Source organism: Thalia democratica, chromosome 3, assembly GCF_965202585.1.
Source record: "Thalia democratica chromosome 3, ktThaDemo2.hap1.1, whole genome shotgun sequence".
Classification (NCBI taxonomy): Eukaryota; Metazoa; Chordata; class Thaliacea; order Salpida; family Salpidae; genus Thalia; species Thalia democratica.
In genome coordinates this window covers 37,744,580-37,756,045 of record NC_139167.1, presented here as the reverse complement: position 1 = coordinate 37,756,045, position 11,466 = coordinate 37,744,580, and the positions used below count along the sequence as shown (strand labels likewise).

The 11,466-nt window shown below is 26.6% G+C and overlaps 1 protein-coding gene across 1 annotated transcript; it reads right to left on the bottom strand.

Annotated features, from left to right (window-relative positions):
• Positions 1-304: 304 nt before the first annotated feature.
• LOC145831816 (uncharacterized) lies at positions 305-6,657 on the bottom strand. Its single transcript, XM_082939157.1, has 11 exons — positions 6,481-6,657; positions 6,003-6,090; positions 5,227-5,304; positions 3,999-4,178; positions 3,584-3,739; positions 3,326-3,436; positions 2,819-2,928; positions 2,321-2,357; positions 2,006-2,142; positions 1,382-1,403; positions 305-852 (listed from the first exon to the last, which is right to left on the bottom strand). Exons 1-11 carry the CDS (start codon positions 6,624-6,626, stop codon positions 814-816), a joined length of 1,104 nt encoding a protein of 367 aa, XP_082795283.1. The 5' UTR covers positions 6,627-6,657; the 3' UTR covers positions 305-813.
• Positions 6,658-11,466: the final 4,809 nt, after the last annotated feature.

Genomic DNA, 11,466 nt, shown 5'->3' with positions numbered 1-11,466 from the left:
GTTTTTCTAAGAGTACATCTCAATTATGGTTTATAAGTGTTTTACTAGCTCGTAAAAAATGAACTAAATGAGAAAAATTATTTTTCAGGTAATAATAATTAATGAAAATCTTTACAATATATTTGATGGCCACTATAAAAATAGGCCTTAGATTATTTTAAGTTAAAATAAAAAAAATTTAAATTACAACTTTATTTTCAATAAAACTTAAACTTATCAGATTTGTTTTTGAATTGTCTTACACTTTAGTATTGAAATCAAACATCAAAAATGTTAGAAATTGTAAACAAAAAAATCAGACGTGATTCACCATTTGTATAAAATTAATCAACATGATTCAAAAACATATAATTCAAAAACTTTCAATTAAAAAAAAAAGTAGTTTTTCAAAACAGTAGAAAAGCAGCTAGATCTTTAAAACGAAAAGATAAAAACTTAAAAGTGTGCTATACTGTTCACATAATTTTATATTCAAGGTTTTTTGTTGTAACAACTAACAAAGTAGTTGGCTTAAAACTTTAAGTCATTATGTTATCATAAATGAATAGAAAAGCGTTCAACGTTTTAATTAAGAAAAGCAGTTTAGAGCTACTTGAAAAAAAAACGATGGCTATGAAAACAATCCCTATATCAGAGGTATGGAAAAAGATTGGCAAAAAAAAATAGTACCATTTCATCAATACTTTGTCATAATTTTTCTTTTTACTTCTGCAATCGCTTTATCAATAAAAAAATGAAATAAATCACAAAAACTGCTCAGAAACCATGGAATGAAATATAAGTATTCAACACGGCAGACTATTTCATTTTCGTTTAGAGACCCAACTGTTCAACTTGTAGCAAAAAGTTGTTCTGTAAAATTAAAAACAATTTTTGTAAACTTATTAAACATAATAGGTTTTTAAACGGGTAGATAATGAAATTTAGTAGAGAATTTTATAAAAACAACTATATCATTAGAAACAATTTACAAGTTTTTAAAACTATATTGAATTTTCATGTAAGTAAATACTCGTTTTAAAAATATAGTAAAAAAAGATAGTAAAAATAGTAAAATTTTGTAGCTTATTGTTAATTTTAACTTTATGGACGTGTAAACTGCTTCTGCATGTAATAAACCATACTTGAAAACAAAATTAAAATTTGACAGAAATTGCTTTGTTATATCTATTACGTATAATTTAGTAATCGAAAACATAACTTTAGGTTTATTATAGTTAAAAACAGCTACCATTTAATGACTGAAAAATAACTTAATTACCTATACTGATTCTCTTGTGTACAATTTTGTTATACTAATATAGACATTGTTTATTAATAAATATATATATCCTTAAATTTTATACTACTTTTAACAAAGTATAAATTAACAATCACTTACTTCAGATTGCTTTTCTGAAGCTCTGAAAAGTAAAAATTAAATTTAGAAATATCATTTAGTAAAAAAAAATATCGTGGTTACAAACTAACTGGCTTTAAAATTGTTATACTTAAGTCAGACATTTATTAATAATTGCTTTTTTATGTCTTATAATAAATTTTAAAAAAATAACAAATTTTACTTATCTATTTTAAAAATTATTTTATTTTATTCAGATTTCAACATTTAAAAAAAATCACACAACACATAGTAAAAGATATAAAAATTCATTGCGTTTTTACAACTACAAAAATGCACTAATAAAATTTGTTTATCTATTTTTTAATTAACTTACACTTTACAGTGATAATTTATAAGTGGTTAACATAATTTTCTTATTAATGTATTTTTCATTTAAAAAAACTAATGTATTGAAGTACAACTTATACATTTAATTTATAATACCGATACAATATTTTTCAAACTTTTTAGACACTGTAGAAATTAAAATTTAAGAAAACAAAGATAAATTTACTTCTTAAAACTTGCAGTTTTTAAATGTTATTACTACAGATATAGTGACTGTAGTTTTGTTTTCGTTTAATCTGTTTAATTACAAAGATGAATTTAATACAAATAACTTACATCTTTTGCTCTGCAATAGTTCTACAGTTCATGTCATCTTCAAAGGACTTGACGAGGTCATTCCTGCAACTTTCACTGAACTTTTTGTCATCTGCTGGTAGCTGACACAGCACATCATCAGTAATAGGTTTGCCATTCTGTTGTTTCATAAAAAATTCACTCGGAATTAACTTTGTATTTCGCTCATAAGTATTTATAAAATAAAAGTTAAACATCATCGTTTATTTAGAGTTTTTTTAAATTCGTTATTTTTTAGTAAAACTTATTATTAAATAAATTAATTTGTTGCAAGTGAAGTGACAAACAATAACTCACTAGTGTTTTAAGCTCGGAGAAATAACGAAGCAATTGTCTGAAAAAATCGTGTAATTATAAATGTTATAATCGAAACTTTTTAAGGTATGTGAATTGAAATCTACCAGTTTATTTAAATTAAAACTTAGTATTAAGAATTATAAAGCGCACATTTGCTAATTTTTGATTGTTTGTTTATCTAAATAAAAATTAGATTCGTGTTGTTCAATCTTTAACTTTTGTAGATTTAATGACAGCACGGTACTATATAACATTTAACATTTATTTATTAAATTCATTTTAACCGACAAAATATTAAAAAATAATATGTATGGCTAAATTTTGAAAAATTTTACTAATTTTCGCATATAATTGAGTGCTGATAAGCTGAACTTATTTTTGGTAAATTTAATTTTACTTTTGAACTTTATTTAAATACTGTATTCGCAAACAAATATATCCAGCTTTATATGGAAAACAAATACTTGCAAAAAATAAAGAATTAAATGTTATTCTAACAGGGTTTCAGCAGTACTAAATTGCTTTCCAGTCACATTTAAAGCTTTCAGATTTAACCCTTTGAATATTTCACAGCATCTTTCAATTTCGTTCTTACTTTGTGCAATCCACTTTAAAATTGATAATTTGTTTGATTATTCTTATATTTTTACTTAAAAAATATTTTTTTTATTTAATAGTTATGATGTTTATCATCATAGTCTATTTCAGCATAACAAACTTTCTGATATACCAAAAACTTAACTTGCAAAAATATTTTTTAGTTTTAAACTTTAATTTAAAAAAATTTTAATTTTTTAAATTAACGTGAAGTCAACAATATGTATTAATAATTAAAACTTTTTTAAACTGTATGAAAATATAAACACAATCAACAATATCGAGTAGGTAAAAACTTTACCGCTTAATTATATAAGAACAATTTTTTAGTTAAGCGATTAACACTGACTTGCTAAGTGTTCTAATAAAAGCTCAGATAGTATTCACAATTACACACAAGTCACTCACAGAAGTTTTTTTGAAAACGTAATGAACTTCAGTTATGTGGGGACAAACTCTTACTAAGTGTTTCAAAAGTTCCATCTTGAAATCTGGATCTGTGCACGACAGTTTTACCATCTGAAAACCAGTTACAGTTTAAGATGATTGAATTGATTTTAATATTAATTAAATAAATATAAAGAAAACTATTATATTTTAAAACTAATTATTTTTTTCTAAATATAAAACTATTTTAATCGTAAATTTATTAAAAATTCAACTTACATCAGAGCAATGCATTTTGATATACTTGAGCACAGAGTGGAAAAAGTAGGGATGATTAAAGTCAATTTTATTTTGACCTACGTTCCAGTTCAGCATCATAAAGCACTGAGAAATGTGCAGCATTTTCTTATTGTCATACAACTGAAGTATGTTAGCCTGTAAAGTTGTTTCTGGTAATAAAACAATTGCAAAAGAAACACTTATAATCTTAAAAGCAAAAGGTATTTGAATTTTTTGAAAAAACATCAGGTTTTTTAACAAAAATAATATCTGTTGGTGTCTAATAACTAAATAAACTTTATTAGTAGTGCAAGCTAAGTAAATTAGTTTTTGTGATAAAATTGTACTTATTTGTACTTAGGCATTTCTAAGTAGTCTCACTTTAAATTAACATCTAAAAGATAACATAAAAAACCTCAAACATTGATGTATCTAGAGAAAAGTCTAAATAAGTTGAAAACTTGTTTTCCAACAAAACATAACTCGAAGACATTTCCTGATCAAACTTGGTAGAAATGTATGAGTTAATTCTGTTGCCAAGGTGGCGCGTTCTGCAAAGTACGCAGAGCTCGAATATGTTAAGACCTCTGTACACCTGTTATAAACATAATAACTTGTTGTATAATTGAGACTTTACAAACTATTTTTTTTAAGATCAGAAAACTTCAGAAGGATAAAAGAACCATAGCATCATTGAAACTGATTATTATAAATGTATTATTGTCAGTACTTAGTAAATAACACCAAAAGTATAAATTCATACTTTAACATAATAATTAGTTAAACAAAAACTTTGATCAAGGAATTTGTATGTTCCATATCTCAATGTTTTATATTTAAATACTTAAAACGTTCATCTCTTCTCCCAATTTAAAAAAAAAAATCAAGCTTATATTGTTTTTTTATGTTAAAAAAATACATTCAATTTATTATTTTTCAAACAAGAAATTTCAAAATAATATCAAGAATATTTTTTATATAAGACTAATGGTCTACCAGATCAAATTGCCAGATTGTATAGAAAATCTTAACTTAAAATTGAGATCAAATATAAATTAGATAGAACTAGCCAGAACTGGGTTATTTTCTTTAAATCGAAATCTCAGCAAGCTATTGCTAGATTTGCAATTGAATTTAGTAGACAAAGTTGTTGGCAAAAGTATAACTTATTTATTTTAGTTTGACAAAAGATGCAGTTTAAGTTATTTTTCAAGAAATGGAATTAGTATTAACATCATACTAGTTTTCTATAAAGTTTTACATTATTAGTTTTTTTATATCTTAAAAAAATTCTGAACTTCGGACTTTACATTTTTATACTTATACAGTTTGCAATCAAATAATAATAAAAAAAAAAACAATAATACTTGATTGTTTATTTTTGGTTTAACCCTCCTTATGGCCTTTTATATATAAACTTAATCAGTCATTTTTGAAAGCAACAACTGCTGACATATTCAAAAACTACACTGTTATAAGTTGTGTAAAGTACTATGTAATTAAAAGTTGCCTTATAATAAAAATTAAAAACTCGAAATATTTTAGTTTTATATCCAAAACTTAACAGTAATATTTTAACTAAAAAATTTGAAAAAAACATTTGTGTTTAAATTTTAAAGTAAAATTTAGTAAATAATACTGACCTGTATATCATCGTCTTTAAAATTCTTATTCAGCATGTACTCAATATATGAAAAGTTGTTGTATGACTCCAAATTTACCTTTGAAGAAATGTTTGAATTTAGATTAATCAATTAAATAAAAACACAAATAAAACTCAAGCTCTAAACCTTTGCTTAATCATTGCGCTTTAGCAAATCTAATTAGCTAAAATTAATCTTAATTTACAATATGCAAAAAGTGAATAAAGCTTAAGTAATTACTGAAACCTAATTAATAGCTGGAATAACAAAGACTGTAAGAACTTTGAAGTTTTACATCAAACAGTAAATTTTTGAGAACTTCTTAAAAAGTGTAAAAAATATTACTTGTGGTAAAATAAATATGTAAACATTTTAAACTGATTGAAGATATATGCTGAATAAAACAAAACAATGTATTTGAGTATAATAAATATACAAAACGTAACATGTGTTGTGTATACTATTCATAGAACCAAACTAAGAATCTGATTATATACAAAAGAAAACTTTTAAGTTTTGTGTAATTAAAACTTAGTATAACATTTGAAAACTTAATTTAAAAGTAAAAGTTTGAAAACATCTTTTATTACAAAAATTGTCTCTAGTTAGAAAGCAATATGTATTTTATACTTAAAGAAAAAGTTAAGATGTAAGTTTAATAAAAAACGAACAAATAGTTTTATTAGCTATATTATTTTTAATAGTTTCAGAGAATTTTATTTAATTGGCTATAAAATAATAAAGTAAAAATAATTAAACACAAACTGCATGCTTACCACAACAACACTTTTTGCTTTGATGTCCAACTTTCTCTTCAAAGACCTTTTGTATTGACAGCTATCTCTAGTATTCCGATAGGTAGACCTAATAATGTATATATCTTTATTTATTCAGTTTTTTCAGCAGGTTAAAACTATGTCACGCTATACAGTTTTATGTATTTTACTGATAACAAATAGCTCTATAGAGTATTCTTTACAATTTAAAATCTGCCACTTCTATAGTTTTAACTATAAATGTGCTTACTCAGTGGTTTATAAAATTCACTTTTTAATACAGCAGTAATACTGAAAATACTATACAATATTATTTTTAAAACCCATAATTGATGAAATATAAGACTATTCTTGAAAGACTTTAAATATTATTTTTTATTGTGATTTACTTTGGGGCCACTTTGTGCCAAAAATTAACTTAATCATTTATTTGTCCTTATATTGAAAATATTAGACTAATTAGATCCTTGAAGACTACCTTTTTTTAGCTCTCATTATTCCACCCCCTTCAGGTAAAGTAGCAACTGACAACCTATCACTAATACTTTCGTCAACAAGCTCTATTTTATCCAATACAATTGTCTCAACTTGATCACAATCTTTGATATTTTCATCACAGTCCATTGTTGTTTAAAAAATGAAGTTAATTTGATTGCTTAAACTATAGAAATTTACAGTGAAAATTTTTTTTTTATAATAAAAAAGTTATTTATATTAGAACTTTTTTTGTGTATTACTTTTTAACTTATTAAAAAATCAAACAACAGACAGTTTGAACAACAAATAAATTACTATAATCACTTTTCTTAAAATAAAACATGAGGAATATTTAACAAAGTAATTTAAAAAAAAAGGTTTTTAATAGCATTGAAAATAAGTGACTAAACTTATAATTTTAAAACATTGATGAAAACATAGTAATCTTTTATTTAAAAAATGTTTTAATTTTTTTTTATATTTAAGGAGCTGAATGTTAAAAAATATATAAACTCTTCATAATATGAAACTTACAACTGAAAGGAAAAAAAATACTTGGTATATCTTTTTTTAATAAGGTGAACTATTGAAATAAAATTCTGCAATGTAAAATAACTTCCTAGCTCCGCTCATAAACAAATATTGACATTTGAATAACAGGATAGTTAAAGAACAAGAAAAACATTTCACAATGTTACAACTTAGGAATTACTCTAATGGTCAGATGTTTAAAATTTACTAAATATATTATAATAATAATTTTCGTTTACTTACAAAAGACTGCTAGAAAAAAATAATTAATGGAATACTGTGATTTAAAAAATGATTACAAAATGGTTGTAAGTAGTTTATGGCAAACACATTTGTAAACAAATTTACCTTTGCAAATTGTCCAAGACTTAAAAAACACTTTAAAGTTAAAAATAAATCTTTAATTTTTTAATAACAATAAGTACAGAAACCTGCCTATTGATTACGCACTTTGAACACGTAAGATCTGTTGGTGTTTGTTATGACACACCTGCAACTCTGCTAGATGTATCTGACTATGCTAAAGAGGTATAGGAAAAAGTTACTGATGAAACTATCAAATTGCCTTTCTAAAAGCATACTTGAGATTAAGTATGGACCTCTGACAACAACAAGTTTAAAAAAAAAATTTGACAATTTCATTATTAATGCCGCACATCAAGATATTGATAAACTTGTAGTCATTGGTGATGCAAGTAGTATGTAAAATGATCAAAGAAAAAATATTTGAAATAGCCAACCTTTAAAAGAAAGCATTAAATGAAGAAAATATTTTATTGATAAGGATATGCCAATAGAGATTGGTAGCAATAGTCAAAGTAGTATTCTTGCAGGGTTCCAACTAAAATTTCAGGAAAAAATTCTAGGGAAATCCATAGAGAAATAGCAACTTTCTAGGGATAATTATCTAAAAAACTATCTGTTAGATGGTATTAGATAACAAAGCTACTGATTCATACTCTTAATAACTTAATTTTAATATCTATTTATGTTTTGATATAATTGTACTTTTTTATCAAGAAATTAAATTACTTTTATAGAGTAGAGTTTGATTTTTCAGTTTTTATGTCTACTCTGTATAGTATATAGCTTATAATGAAAACTGTATGCCAGGGCCAGTATTTAAATACATGCAGGAGTAATATTATAGTGAGGTGTTCTTTACTAGTAGATAAAGGTATTTGCAAGAAAGTACTAGGATCATAAAGCCTTGATGACAAAGATATAAACAAGAGAATTGGTTTATAGAAAGAAAATGCAACAAAAATTGATCAAAAAACTGCAAAATTTTGTCAATGTCAGTTTTTGCTGTTTAAACAACAATTAAATCTATAAAAAACTAAAGTAGGTAGAATAGGTTGTAATGTGGCAAATAGACTGAAAAAGGACAAAAAATTACTAAAAAGTAAAAAATTGCAGTTCAACTATGCACTTTTGATAGATGGATAAGTTCACAGAATTTTGATGAGTCTGTTAAGACAGAGAGATATAACTGACAGGTGTAAAAAAAGTTTAATGGACATGAAGTTAGTGTAAATAAGTCAGTTGTAAAAACAAGTAAAATATTCTGGTTTCAAGTAACTATGGACAGTAGGGTGCCAATAAAAACAGCAACCTTTGAGTTTTTAACTTAAAATTATTTTACATTTGGCAAATACCACAAAAACATCGTGTGCGAAAATTTAGATCATTAAAAAAAAAATTATGCTGGAAAATTTTGATTTTCTAAAAATCATTAAAATGCAAACTGTATGAGACCAAAAAATGAGACTTTAGAGCTTTTAGCTTGAACTTTTTTCACATACTGAAATTATCACAAATGCTTGTTGTGCACAGTTTAAGATAACAAAAAAAAAATTAAGAATGCACTTCTTTATTTTATGTTTTTTTTTCTTTTTTTGTAAGTTTTCCTGATTTTACTTTTTTTTTTTTAATGTCAAAAAGTACCTCCATAAAACTTTCTTAAAAATGTATTAAATTGTGCACAATGGGTTTTTGTGATAATTGCCACTAGTAAAAAAAATCCAGCTATAAACTCTAAGGTCACATTTTTTGGGTCTTATACAGTTTTTATTGCCTGGGTTTTCATTAAAAAAAATTTGGGAGTATCAAAATTTCTTCAAATCATCAAAAACTTTGCACAGGGTGTTTTTGGAGTGTTTGCCAAATGTAAAAACTTATATGGTCATAAACTCAAAGGTTGCTGTTTTTACAAGCACCCTAATGAACATATATTTATGATAGACATACAAACTATATGTGGGTTGGCTTGCAATCAACACTAATGAACTGTGTTTGTCAAGTACTTTTAGCAATATGGAGCATTTAGACAGCAATAAAAAAACATCTGCAAGCAAGAAAGGTTTAGCTTTTTAGTAACTAATAATGTTAAATCCATTAAAAGGTGCCCTAACACTTTTTATGGTGCTGAAGTCAATGTTAAACTTACCTAAATGTCAACCCCAACTGAAGAATAACTTCTTATTAAATTAAGTGGATTTAATAACAATGTAAAATATCTGAAACAAAACAAGTATAAACATATAAACTAAAATGAGCATAAGCTTAATAATTCTACATCCCCTTCAGCTCATTTAAGGAAAAATAAACTTGAGGTAAAACAAGGCTCAAATGAGGAAATCTAGATAAGTAACAAAAAGCTTTTCAATGGGCTTTAACCAAAGAAAAAGCTTTAAAAAAAAGTTGTTTTTTTAATCAAATAAATAGTATAACTGTAATACAACAAACAAAAATATTACAAATAAAAAGTATTACTATTAAATCCTACACAATTAAGCACATCCTATTCAACGTCAATCCATTCTTGCTTTGTTAATATCACCAATCTGGACTTGAAGCATTGAAGTCTTTTGACCTACGCAGAGCAAGTGGTACTTTCTTTTTTATGGGAACCATAGGAGCAGTAGTGTGCTTTTCATCAACATTCTTATGATCCCCATCAGCTTCATTAGTCTTGTCATTTCTGGCATCATTCAAACCATCTGAAAACATTGAAAGCAAATCAGGAGATTTATGACTTACATTGTCCTCTTATGAGCTAGGTTGATATCGACACCAATCATAAAATGCCTTTGCATCAATACTTGTTGAGATTGGGTTGTACAACCTCAAAAACCTTCTATTCCTTCGCGTCAATCTCTTTGAGCCATCAATTCTCACCACAAATTGATCATGTGTAAGCACCTCCATTACAACTCCACTACTGTCCCATTTACAAGGATGGTTGCCGCTCTGGTTCTGCAGTAGACACCTACTGCCAACTTACAAAGGTCGCAACTTCCTAGCTTTGTGGTTGATAGCTACATTTTTGACAAATTTTATACGCAGTGCCTCTTCTTTTAATTTACATGCTACCCTCCATACAGGTTGCACCGCTAGTTTAAAAAATTTGTCCAGCTAGTTTAAATAAGAAAAACCATCTTGCAGCTGTTGTCCATGTATAATTTCACCTGGGGATACTTTACAGTTGCTATCAGGGGTGTTCCTCAACTGAAGTATTGCACTTAAAAATCTATCGCTATCTTGGCTACTTGATTCAGTAACATTGGACCATAAGAGTCTTTATGCTTGCTTAACAGCGACCTCTGCTCTTCCATCTGAACTTTGATAGTATGCTGAATCTACTCAATGTGTAACATCCCAAGTTTTAAGAAATTCCTTTGTTGAACTAGACAAAAACTCTGGTCCACCATCACTTGATTTCTCCTTAGGTACTCCAAATCTATAAAATAAGTCTCGCTGGCACTTTATCAAACCACGTGAACCTGCTTGAGATGGTCCGCTAGGTGTTGAAAGTATTTCTGTTCAACCTGACAATCTGTCTCCTAATTCTAGAAAATTGTTTCCAGCAAATTGGAGATAATCTGTAAATATCTTCTCAAAAGGCCCAAAATGCCAGGCAAAAAGACCATCTGTTGGGCACAAGCATGCATTGATATTACACCGTGGTGCGCTGAATGTAACATATCGAGAACTTGAGGTTGTAAACTTAAAGGTACCACTACTCTGTCCTTGTAAAGTATAACTCCATCACTCATGTACAAAGCACCATTGTATCTAAAATACGCTGACAAAGATTCATCATGTTTTAAACTTTGACCTTCTTAGATACACTTAAAAACTCTTGAAATAAGTTTGTCATTTAGCGTTTCTTCTAAAATTTCTTCCCAAGTGGTTGCAATTAAACAGCGTACTTCATTACTTAAGGGCATAGGGGGTAAACACCCTTTTTTGGTTTTTGATCTTATTTTATATAGTTTTAACTAAGCTACAAGATGCTTTTTACAGATTTTAAAATTCAAAATAATTTTTTAGATATAGCCGGTCAAAGTCGGAGGCTACAATAGGATCCTTATGGGAGGCGCAAACTAAAACGGCAAATAACTAGAAATCACTAAAAATCTATCTCCTCCTACATTTTTTGAGATAACTACCT